Source organism: Megalobrama amblycephala, linkage group LG23 (assembly GCF_018812025.1).
Source record: "Megalobrama amblycephala isolate DHTTF-2021 linkage group LG23, ASM1881202v1, whole genome shotgun sequence".
NCBI classification, from domain to species: domain Eukaryota; kingdom Metazoa; phylum Chordata; class Actinopteri; order Cypriniformes; family Xenocyprididae; genus Megalobrama; species Megalobrama amblycephala.
Genome location: NC_063066.1, coordinates 11,601,141 through 11,613,806, shown reverse-complemented (window position 1 = coordinate 11,613,806; position 12,666 = coordinate 11,601,141). Strand labels below are relative to the sequence as shown.

Here is a 12,666-nt window from a genome sequence, read left to right as displayed (position 1 = left end):
TTCTGAGGAAAAATAATTTTAACCATCTATAATTGAGTGCACAGCACACAATGTGGATTCTTATAAATATTTAATATTTATTAAATGCTAGTACTTTTATGTAGCTCCTAGAACGAAGGTGCTCACGATGGAGTAAATCAGCAGTATGTCATTAAAATGTATTGTGTTTAAGTATGTGAATCGTTTTAGACCATACATCAAGTGCACATTTAAAACCAAAGTGTTATTCAAACTAAAATATTTACTGTGTCCAAAGGTTCATGTGTACATGTAAGAACAGCATTCAAATGATGTTGAATATGAAAATACATTCAGCTGCAACATTTATAGGAAATAAATATAATTAACATATCTACACTGCATATTTCCACATCATTATTTTTGAACTGCCTTAAAAGTTTAAAATATAAAAGATTGATTACCATAAAAAGTCTTTAAAATATTACTGGGATGCACAGCTGCAACAGAAACACACAAGCGTTGTGGAATGTGTAAACCTCTGTCCTGATAATGGCTTGGGGGTGTATTGCTCCATGTCCTTACTTGGCCTTTCCCATGGATGAGCGCAGTGGAAGAGTGCCCTCTGCCCAAGAGTCGGGGTACTGCATCATTTTTTTCCACAGCAAGATCTCCTCCCCTGTGGAGTTTGCCATCCACTCTTCCTTTCCCTCCTTGATAGTCACTGTGCAAAAATCAGATGTAAAATATATTTATAACAGAAAGTTTTTACTGTACTGTATCAAACAAATGCAGCCTTAGTGAGCATAAGAGCCTTCTTTCAAAAACATTAACTTTTTATGGCAGTGTATATGTTATCAAATGTTTTATTAATATCAATAAAAAAATCAAAACACCTGGATGGTCTTACAGTGACACTTCTTAATTTTGTATCCACAGTTGGTGAATCCAAAAATGTAATCAATGCTAAAGGCTGATTTATACTTCTGTAGGCTGTTTCTACCACGCGTAGCCTACGACGTAGCCTGACGTGCACCTCTTCAAACATGTAACAACGTATCAATTCTACGCGGACCGCAAGCACTGTGATTGGTCTGCTAGAACCCCTCCCACAGGTTAAAAAACTGGCGCTGAGAAATAGAAGAGCGAGCGTTTTCAACTTCCATAGGAGTGAAAAACGCACTGTTTCAGGGGACACATGATGTCAAACTGCAAAGAAAGTCATTACCTATTTGCCGCTTCTCTGCCGTTTCTATTTGTAAGCTTCTCTGACAACGTACATGACAAGCTGCTTCTTCGGCTTTTGCCTTGATACTCAACATGAACGCGTACATTGACGGACAATGGTGCAGAAGTATAAATGAAAACAGACGCATAGCCTGCGGCGCAGAGGCTCCGGTGTAGGTCCAACGCAGAAGTATAAATCAGCCTTAAGGGGTTAGCTCGTTCACCCAAAAATAATATATCTCATTAATTACTCACCCTTATGTCGTTCCAAACCCGTAAGACCTTCATTCATCTTCGGAACACAAATGAAGATGTTTTTGATGAAATCCGAGAGCTCTCTGACTCCTCCATAGACAGCAATTTAATTAACACTGTCAAGGCCCAGAAAGGTACTAAAGACATCGTTAAAATACACTGCGTTCCAAATTATTATGCAAGAGACAAATCAGTAAGATTTCTGTACAATAAACATTCAGATTTTAGTTTTTCTAAGAAAATGTTTGTTCGTTTATTTATCCATGTCTTTTCAGATAACTGGTATCAATCTCAGACAAAGTAATTTGCCAGATCTATGGAAACCCTACTTAGAGGTTGTTCCACATTATTAAGCAAGTCACAGTTCTCATGCAATATGGGGAGGAAGAAAGATCTTTCTGAAGATGAAAAGCATGAAATGGTGCAATGTTGTGCAAAAGGCATGAAAACAACTAATATTATGTGAAACTGAATGGAGATTATCGAATTATCATAAGATTTGTGAGTGATTTAGAGCACAGCAGAACTCGGTCAGATAAAGGCTTATTGAGGAAAGTTCCTGTCAAAAAAATGAATTGTATTGAAAGGGCAGCTATAAAAAAAGCCAGTGTTGAGCAGCAAACAGGTATTTGAAGCTGCTGGTGTCTCTGGAGTCTCGAGAAGCTCTCCGTGCAGGCTGGCAGTTGTGCTTAAAGATGCATTTTAGACACCACTAACCAAACCTCACAAAGAGAAACATTTACAGTGGGTGTAGAAATACATGAAGACTAATTTTTAAATAGTTTTATTCACTGACTAATGCCGTACTACAATGGATGGTCTAAATGGATGGATTTCTGGATGGTTGGTCAATGGCCACCACGTTCCAACAAGACTGCAACGTCAGCAAGGAACTGGTGGGTGATTATTTGGGCTGGAATACTGGGAAGTGAGATGGAGGGTATTAAAATGAATTTTGCAAGATATGTGGAGTTCATAACTGGCCATTTTCAGCTATGGTATAAAAAGGAGGATAGTGCATAGTACAATGCACTATTGTACAATGCACTATGCACTATCCCATGCTGCAAAAAAACACCACAGCAATAAAACTGTTTGAAAATGTATTTCTACACCCACTGTAAATGTTTCTCTTTGTGAGGTTTGGTTTGGAGTGGCTGAAATGCATCTTTACGCACAACTGCCAGCCTGCATGGAGAGCTTCTTGAGACTCCAGAGACACCAGCAGCTTCAAATACCTGTTTGCTGCTCAACACTGGCTTTTTTTATAGCTGCCCTTTTAATACAATAAATTTTTTTGACAGGAACTTTCCTTAATAAGCCTTTATCTGACCGAGTTCTGCCGTGCTCTAAATCACTCACAAATCTTATGATAATTCGATAATCTCCCTTCAGTTTCACACAATATTAGTTGTTTTCATGCCTTTTGCACAACATTGCACCATTTCATGCTTTTCATCTTCAGAAAGATCTTTCTTCCTCCCCATATTACATGAGAACTGTGACTTGCTTAATAATGTGGAACAACCTCTAAGTAGGGTTTCCATAGATCTGGCAAATTATTTTGTCTGAGATTGACACCAGTTATCTAAAAAGACATGGATAAATAAACAAACAAACATTTTCTTAGAAAAATTAAAATCTGAATGTTTATTGTACTGAAATCTTACTGATATGTCAATTGCATAATAATTTGGAACGCAGTGTAGTTAACATGACTACAGTGGTTCAACCTTAATTGTATGAAGTGACGAGAATACTTTTTGTCCGTGAAAACAAAACAAAAATAACAACTTTATTCAACAATCTCTTCTCTTCCTTGTCAGTCTCCTACGCTGTTGACTCAGTAAGCACAGTGCAGCGTTTCTGTGTTTACATACAAATGCCGGCTCAGTGTTGGCCGACGCTGTACACATGAGCAGCATGACGCGTGCGAGTCGGCGTTCTGACATAGAACACGGAAGCGCTGCACTGTGTTCACTACGTCAGCTGTGTAGGAGACTGACAGGAGAGAGAAGAAATTGTTGAATAAAGTCATTTTGTTTTTGTGCACAAAAAGTATTCTCATCGCTTCATTAAATTAAGGTTGAACCATTGTAGTCACGTGGACTATTTTAACGATGTCTTTAGTACCTTTCTGGGCCTTGATTGTGGTAATTAAATTGCTCAGAGAGCTCTTAGATTTCATCAAAAATATCTTAATTTGTGTTCTGAAGATGAACGAAGGTCTTGTGAGTTTGGATCGACATGAGGGTGAGTAATCAATGACAGAATTTTCATTTTTGGGTGAACCAACCTTTTAAAGGCTTCTGAATTGATTTCTACTCAAAGGAATATGAATATTCTCCTACCTGCTCCCAAGCTGAGACGAACTCCTCCCAGGAAGTCGTTACTGGACAGTGTCTCTCTGTCCCAGACAGTGAGCTCCAGACACATGTCTTTCAGCTGCTCCAGACTCATATTGTTGTACACAAATGTGTGGTTGTAGTTTGGGTTTTTTGTCTTCTTCACTACCGGAGTCTTCTTCTTTGAGGAAGACTTGCTCTTTGATGGCAGCAGATACCTAAGGGGCAGAATTATTAGCAAAAAATAAACAAACAAGGTCCTTTTAAATCGTGGGTAGAGGTAATGAAACAGATGTTTGCAAACCCTTTCACAAAGGAATCACATGTGCCTCCAGCTTTCATGGCTGTCAGATTTTTGGCCTCTTTGATCAACACATGCAGCTCAGCACCATCTGCGGGTTTGGTCTTTTTCCCTTTTTTTGGAGAAGAGAGGCATAATTTACTATGTAACACTAGCTAAAGATTTTTAATAGAGATGTTAACTGTGTTTGCCCTCACCTTTTCCATTAGAGTCATCTGTCTGTGTCTTGTTTGCTGTGACATACTTAAGTGAAATCACCAGCTCTCCTTTGTATTGATCGAATGGAGATGATGCTAAATGGGCAGCTGCCTATGAAGACACGCAGGAAAAAATGTAAGGGTAATACTAAACAAAACAGCTTTTGTACAGTGACATGTCTGTGGCATCAAAACAACCATAAAAGTGTATTACCTTTCCTGTAAGAGCCATACACTCTTTAAGTGCAGAGTCAATGTCGTGGCTATCCAGTGGTATCTCCACCTCACCCAGAAAGACATTGCGGCCAAAACGGTCATAGTGCCAAACTGAGAGTTGTAGTGTGCGAGTCATCAGCTGGGTGCGGCTGATGGAATACTAACACAAACAAGCACATGACAGCTTGTCAAGATGAAATGTTTTTTAAAAGTAAGAGGCTGTCATGTAGGAGCTTTAACCAGTTTGTTTAATCTGTTTGTGTGAACTGCACATGTTGTTTACTCTAGATTAAAATGGGGCAAGCGTAAAAACTTGTCTCACTGTGACTCCCTGATAAGTGTACTTATCTTCTGTGTCAATATCAAGCCCATTCGAAACTAGATGTTAATGTGCAGTGTTGTAATTACCTGCCATTAAAGCACAGCATATAGACTTAAGTGTTACTCAGTGTTATCAGATTCTGATAGTATTTCTTGTTCCAAGCCATAAAAAAATTTATAGTTATTTTAAGGAGTTTAGTGGAACTGGGAAATAAATGTATTTAAAACGATACTTTTTTAAATACTATCTCACAGAAACTGAAACAATACCTTCAGTGTTTCATTAAAACTGGGGTTGATGTTGTTATTTTTAATAGAGGTTTTCTTCTTGCTCTTGTCTGGGAGGAGGTAAGCCTTGACGTACCTGTGGAAAGGGGGAGTTTAGCAGACTTCAGAACTGAATGATTTTCCCTCTGTAATGGGGAAACCCAACGGAATGATTCATGGGTGGAAAATTAGTATTCTGGGAAGGCAGTAAAGAACCGAGACCCTCTTAGGAAATCACTTCATAGGCTGTGTGGAGGAGGCCCACTTACGGGTTGCACTTCTTTTTTGCTGCATCAGCATAAGCAAGTCCTTTACATTCATGGATCACAATAGACAGGCTCTGGCTGGGCTCATCATAGCTGAGAGAGAAGACAATATCTCCAGTCACTTCCACACGGTCATAGTCTCCTGCTTCACTGTACACACTCATCATACTGCCAAGAGTGGTCTGTGGAATATAAAAAAAATAGCTGCACAGCATATTCAAGTGTCTAATTTTTAATTGTATGTAGTTTGTACATAAAATAAATTTAAATTAAAAATAAATGAATAAATAAACTGCATTTTATCTGGATTAATGCATTTTAATTATTAAAAATAATTTATTTAAAATGTAATAATATTAATAATTAAAATAATATTTAAATTAAGGTGGATTACCCTTGAGCCTCCAAGACTTCCCAAGCTATCGCCAAATTTCTGCCTGTGTATATTCACCAAGTTATCAATATCTTCATCCTCCTCATCATCCTCCTGATAAAACAATTCAGGAATTCCAATCAAGTCGCTTTAGACGGCAGGTGTGAAGAATACAGTGCAAAAATTTTAAATGGTTTGAACTTAATTAACTCACAGCATTAAGGCCAGGAACTGACTTGCTTCTGTCTCCCATAGACGGCGCAGCGCTTTCTGTTCCATCTTCACGCAAATCAAGTGTGGAGGCTGGCTTAACATCTATGAGAACACAGTGTTTGCACATTTAAAACCCAGAGTGAAGAAAGAGATGTATGTACACTACCATTCAAAAGTTTGTGGTCACTAAGTTTTTGTAATGTTTTTAAAAGAAGTCTCTTATGCTCACCAAGGCTGCATTTATTTGATCAAAAATACAGCAAAAACTAATCATGTGAAATATTATAATTTAAAATAACCATAATGTAATTTATTCCTGTGATGGCAAAGCATTGCGCCAGTCTTCAGTGTCACATGATCTATCAGAAATCATATACTGATTTGCTGTAAAATTATCAACATGATCACAGCTGAAAACAGGTGTGCTGCTTTATTTATTTATTTATTTATTTATTTTTATGGAAAACATGATATATTTTTTAAGGTTTGATTTATAGAAAGTTTAAAACAGCAGTCTTTACTGTCAGAATTGAATAAAATTATTTAATTCTTAAAAAACAGACCCCAGACACTTGAAGTGTAGTAGCGTATACTCAAACCATAACTTTACCTGACAGTTTGTGCACTCTTCTGACACTTTTCTTAAAAAGCCCATCCACGTCACGCAAGGAGTCAGAGCAGGCATTCATCTGATAAATTAATGAGGCCTTTTTTTGACGGGATGATGGTGGAAAATTCAAGGGAATAGGTGACACATGAGCAGAATTAGAACAGAGAAAATACATGGCTAAACAGGGTAAAGTATGAATAAACACTTACTGTCTCAGTGGTAGAGGTGCTTTCACTGTTAGTGGGGGCTGTCAGAATGGACATAGCAGAGCCTGTGGGACTAGTCTTCGCTGTCACTTCCTCTTTTCTAGAAGCAAATCAGAGGCTTGCATCACACTACTCATGAATCAATTCAAGTCATGAATCTCTGTATTTCTGACTAAAATCTTACCTCTGCATTTGGGGGCTACTGTGGGAAGAATCAGTCTCAGTGCGAATACTGCCTAGACTGGCTTTTTCTATTGATTCTGTGTCGCTATGTTGCTGCTCTCGCATATCAAATCCCTCACAAGCCTCAAGAGGTGAGCTGAGAGAAAGACACAGGGTCAAGTACAGATGCTTGTCAGAGCTGGTATCCTAATAAATCACATTCAAACACTTAAACCACTGTGATACTGGCATCAAAAGGCTGGAGGAAAAGTACACTTGCAAATAAAAACTTTTTAAATTACGCATCCTAACATCATTACAAACTGATATGCTTTTATTTTTCCAGTGGAACACACAAAAAAAGATTTCTTCCTTTCTGTGGTCATGGTAACTGTCAAGCTCCAAAAAGGATGCTAAAAGCACCATAAAAGTGGTCCATATGACTCATGCAATATATTAACTGATAAGTTCTCAAATCAGACAGGTTGGATGTTAATATTATGACATGCATTTGCTTTTGTGTGTCTCGTAACCAAATACCATTAAGTGAAAACTGCACTTATTGGAGCTTGACAGTCTCTGTGATGTATCTCTAAAATATATTGTTATTTGGGGTTCAGGTAATCCCTACATTAAGGAGACAAAATGTCCCCACAAAGATGGCAATATCTGAAATCCTTGACCTTGTGGAGACATTTTTTGGTGCCCCTGAGGAAAACATCTTATAAATCATACTAAGTGATGTTTGAAAATGTAAAAATGCAAAAAGGTTTCTGTGAGGGTTGGGACTGTACAATATAAAAATCATTATGTCTATAGAACATGAAAACCCAACGTGTGTGTGAGTGTTTCAGAAAAAAAATAACAGCTTACAGGTTTGTAATGATACAAGGATGAATAATTAACACTGAAATAGTCTGTGTGACCTTTAACAGACCAGAGTAATATAACAAAATTGCTTAAGAGTTCATTGGAAATTAGTAAATATTTTTATGAAATAGTAAATATTTCACTGAATAACATTACACTGTTTGATCAGCAGAAACATGAGAGTACATAAATAGTGCCGATGACGACACACCTCTTATTTGCTAGTGCGACGTCCTTTAGTCTTGGTTTGGGCACTGGTACAGTTTGGCTGGAATTCAAGTCAGCTCTGTTTAACAGTTTTTCCCCAGCTGTCTCATGCTTTTTAACTAGAACAGACAGATGTACATTTCAAAATGGGGAAGTAAGTGGTGTATAATGATTAATCTTAAAACACTGCCAGCCATTATACTCTAAAGTAAACCAGAGAATTATTCCTCTTTCCTTTCCTCTTCGTGAACACACACAAAGAAAATCTACTTTCCACCCTTTATAAAAACAGAGAGAGTAGGTTCACATTGCTCTATCAGACTGTCAGGCATCTGCTTCCTGTACTCACTCAGAGGCCTCTTCCTGAGGGAAACTCGGACTAAGTCATGTCCTGGAGCTGCAGAGAAGCGGTTAACCCTCTCATCATAGAACCAGTCTCCGGTGCTCATCTTCAGATCTCTGAGAGAAAAGGAAAAAAAAAACCTGAAGTTGAGTTTCTGTTAAACATTAACCTTTTCCATTAAGCAAGGACCTCATTTTCCAGTCTAATGTGCCTCTTAATGATAGGGTTTCTGGGAGGCATGGGGTACACACTTACATCTCTTTGGCACACACTGTGCACACCAAAGATCCGTTGGGTCGAACTGATAGACATTTTCTGCAAACCTGATGTTTGCATACTCTGCACTGGCTACCGTTGCGGGTCAGAAGGCCCATGGGCTCTTGGCAGCGGCCACAGCTGCGTTCACTGTATTTCCCACTGCCACGTTTCGCACCCTTTCTTCTGATTTCAAGCAACTCAGCTTTCAGCTTCCTAAGAGTACAAAAATTAACATTTATTTATTCCCCAGAATTATTTGCTTGACCAACATCCTTTCCATGAATAGGTCACAAAATAGGGTCCAATTTCTGATTTGTGTGATTTTATTTTCTAGCAGTACACATTGAATAAAAATAAAAATTAAGCTGTATTAAGATATAAATATTTGTTGATGTTAAAGTCTTTACTGTCGCTTTTGATCAATTGAATGTGTCCTTGCTGAATAAAAGTATTCATTTATTTTAAAAAAATCTTACTAACCAAAACTTTTGAATGGTTAAAAAAAAAACAACAACACTAAAGCAGAACAGAGCTGCAAATGTAGCATAATTAATTAATTAATTAATTAATTAATTAAGTAGTCAGTCAGTCAATAGAGTTCAACAGTCAGGTTCTGGAAGTAAAAACTCCATTCATTTTTTCCATAGCGAAATTGATTTTTTGATGATAACTTAGAAACCTTTTTAGTCAGCCCTACTGTGATCTACAAGGTTGTTAACCGATGGTATTTGCTTCTGTTAAAGCCATCAGCCCGCATTATTTCAACTCATTTTTTGCATGATTGTGTTTAACAGTAGAATTTGTGGTGAAAAACTACATTACCCATAATGCTGTAGAAATTTCCACCAATCAGAGAGCAAAAACAAGCAAACTGCTCCAAAAGAGCTCTTTAGCTTCGTCTACTCCCTTGACGTAATGGAGTTGATCTCCCTACGCTCTCAAAATACTTAAGTATGTATATGTATATTTTGCAATCAGCTTAAAGGGTTAGTTCACCCAAAAATGAAAATTCTGTCATTAATTGCTCACCCTCATGTCGTTCCACACCCGTAAGACCTTCGTTCATCTTCGGAACACAAATTAAGATATTTTTCATAAAATCTGATGGCTCGGTGAGTCCTGCATCTCAACAGGACAATTAACACTTACATTGCCCAGAAAGCTACTAAAGACATGTTTAAAACAGTTCATGTGACTACAGTGGTTCAACCTTAATGTTATAAAGTGACAAAATTGTGCGCCAAAAAACAAAGTAACGACTTTATTCAACAATATCTAGTGATGGGTGATCTAAAAACACTGCGTCATGAAGCTTTGAATCTGCTGGAGATGCAGGCCTCACTGAGCCATCGGATTTTATGAAAAATATCTTAATTTGTGTTCCGAAGATGAACGAAGGTCTTACGGGTGTGGAACGACATGAGGTGAGTAATAAATGACATTATTTTCATTTTTGGGTGAACTAACCCTTTAAAATACACTGTTTCTATAGAGATAATCAACATTTTTAAATGAGTAGTTTTATATTTCTACATCGTTTTTAATTGGATTATGTTGTACTCAATGCTTCATGGGATTGTAGTTCTTTCTCTTTTTTGCTTCAAATCAAAGTTTGTAATGTTATGTTTCACCTCCTAGCTGGTTGGCTTGGTTCATAGCTTATAAACGCTTTAACAATGTTTTAAAAAAAAAAAAAAAAAAAATCCCAATGGGAGAAATGAATGGAAGAAATACTTCTGGAACCAACATAGCTAAAAAAGTGGGTGGGCACTTTTGCACTTTATATAGGATATTTTGAAACACGAAAATTAAAATAAAAATAAAAATAAAAAAATTAAAGAAATAAATTGTTTTATTTTAGTCTGCATTTCTAGAACAGGGCTGATTCTCGATGAGGGAACAGTGACACTCACTTCACACGGAGCTCCTCCAAGCGCCTGAGCTCCTCATCCCGCCGAAGGACTTCTAGTATGAATTCTTGCTCTGAGTCGGTCAGGAAGGACACGTTGATCTCCATGTTCTGCACCATCCTCAAGAGTCAAGCCCTGCTTCTAAGGAATAAAAAAAACAAACAAATGACTCTGGATGCATTAAGTCAACAGAATATATGTCGACACAAATGCAAATTACAGAAACTCGTAAAACCACATACAACCATTTACTGAGTAACATACCAGTGTTGCACACAAGCTCACTCAACCAAGAATAGGTCATTTGCTTCTCAGAGATGAACAGAAGGAGATATATATATAATGAGAGAGTTACACAAATAAAGGAAGCCCTGCTGTTTGTAAAAAGGGTAGAGACCTGAACACAGGGCAGAACTGACAAATAAAGACAGTGACCTTTCTCAGTGCCTTCATGCAGTGTCTGTCAGTGTCAGTATGTCAGAGGCTCTGCAGCACCTCCCTGCAGGAGATGAGTAATTAAACAAGCACAAGGACACACTGTGACATGCAGCTCAACATTCAAATTAGTTGGTTACCAATGGCTGGCAATGCCAATATCACAACAGGGAAGCAGATATATTCCTATCCCTGCATCTACCACATAAATCAAGCATAGGCATATAAACATTAATAAATCATTTTAAAGCCAAGCAAATGTATTTATCTTGGAAAAAATAGGTAGGAAGACATGGCCAAAGAGCATGAGAACCTTGTTTTGATTTGTCACTGGTAACATTATGGACAGCAAATCAATAAATTTTAGGTTGTTTGAGATTAAATAACTAAAGGCCAACCGACCCTGGGAAAAGGGGCAGAGCACTGGAATGTCATCAGGAAAAGAGGAAAACAACATGCAGTCAGCTTATCACAAGTGTTACCACCCTCTAAGGACACACAACCATGGGTGGAGATCTTTAGCAAACCTTTTTTTAAAATGAGGTACTTATTATGATTATTACATGATAGCACCCAAGAGCCTTGTAAATGCCCTTTTAGCTCAACTGGTGGAAAAAGTGTGAGAAAGGAAAAAACAAATATTCAATAACCTTCAATTAACCAGGGTTGGTCTGTATCCAAACAAATGACCCTCTGAGGGAAACTTTTTCCTCATTCTTTAAATATTTGAGAAAAATAGGATTAAAGTGAGAACCACAATGAATGGAAACTTCCTCCAGCTATACTGATAAACATCTGAAGGATTTGTGCTGCTCTAACACATGGACCACAAACAATAACATTAAATTCACTTAACTGAATAATCCAACATTACATATAAAAAGAGCCCAATATTAAACAGTAATTTGTTATGACTAACGAATAGGAAAATAAAATGCAAATGTTAAGAGTAAATAAAGCACATCGTTGTATAGGGAAGCGTTATTCTAGAGTAGAATATAAACAAACAGTGTAGTACATATAAAACATAAATATAAAATAGACCCATAACATCTCTACCAAAATCTTTTCAAATGTGCTTTCAAATTTCCACTTACCAATACGCAGGATTTCCCCACACTTTTTCTCTCGTTTCCTTCTCCGTGCGAGCTCACTAACTTCCAGCTTTGCCAAACAAACGTCGTCCCGGAACAAAAGTTTTCAGGCACTGCACTGCTGCTCCGCGCGTCAGAGAAACTGACCATGCAACAGGTGCGCGTCCACGATGCGCGCAGACGTCAGCGTTTGCTTCAGAGAGTAAATGCACAAAAATCACATATTCCTGTGAACGAGGTTTTTGCTCTTCAGTGTTTTAAGATTTTAACAGCTTCAGACTTGATTTTTTTTTTTTCACTGAGCAAAACTATTTTTATCCACTTGATATTTCCTCTTCTCCAATGTACAAATGAGTCTAAAAAACAAGTTTTTGCTCAGTTCTTTAGTAGATTTTTTCATATCCACTACAATGGACACCAGGACTGAAGCAACATAAAATTCATCATATTTTAACCGTATTTATGATCTAGAGTTTAAAAATATATAGTATGTTCATTCGTATTGAAGATTTTGAAAAGAACACTATGAGCAATGCAACAAGAATATTTTTGATGAAATCCGATGGTTTCTGAACCACACATAGGCAGCAACGTGCACCTTTTGAGGTCCAGAAAGGCATCAAAGACATCGT

General features: G+C 37.5%; 1 protein-coding gene across 1 annotated transcript; it reads right to left on the bottom strand.

Annotated features, from left to right (window-relative positions):
• Positions 1-53: 53 nt before the first annotated feature.
• sytl4 (synaptotagmin-like 4) lies at positions 54-12,243 on the bottom strand. The gene is made up of 17 exons (XM_048176268.1): positions 12,038-12,243; positions 10,509-10,646; positions 8,593-8,808; positions 8,344-8,453; positions 7,999-8,113; positions 6,940-7,074; positions 6,759-6,855; positions 6,550-6,646; positions 5,941-6,041; positions 5,748-5,840; positions 5,357-5,535; positions 5,091-5,184; positions 4,498-4,659; positions 4,284-4,395; positions 4,090-4,198; positions 3,792-4,003; positions 54-682 (listed from the first exon to the last, which is right to left on the bottom strand). The coding sequence occupies exons 2-17, from the start codon at positions 10,622-10,624 to the stop codon at positions 540-542; spliced, it is 2,091 nt and encodes a 696-aa protein (XP_048032225.1). The 5' UTR covers positions 10,625-10,646; positions 12,038-12,243; the 3' UTR covers positions 54-539.
• Between the last annotated feature and the right edge of the window lie 423 nt (positions 12,244-12,666).

Excerpts from the sequence above, each read along its gene's own strand:
- sytl4 (XM_048176268.1), bottom strand. The coding sequence starts at position 10,624 with ATGGTGCAGAACATGGAGATCAACGTGTCCTTCCTGACCGACTCAGAG. Across the intron at positions 8,809-10,508 it reads TTGGAGGAGCTCCGTGTGAA|GAAGCTGAAAGCTGAGTTGC; the intron begins GTGAGTGTCACT and ends TTGTACTCTTAG. Across the intron at positions 5,536-5,747 it reads GAAGTCTTGGAGGCTCAAGG|ACCACTCTTGGCAGTATGAT; the intron begins GTAATCCACCTT and ends TATATTCCACAG.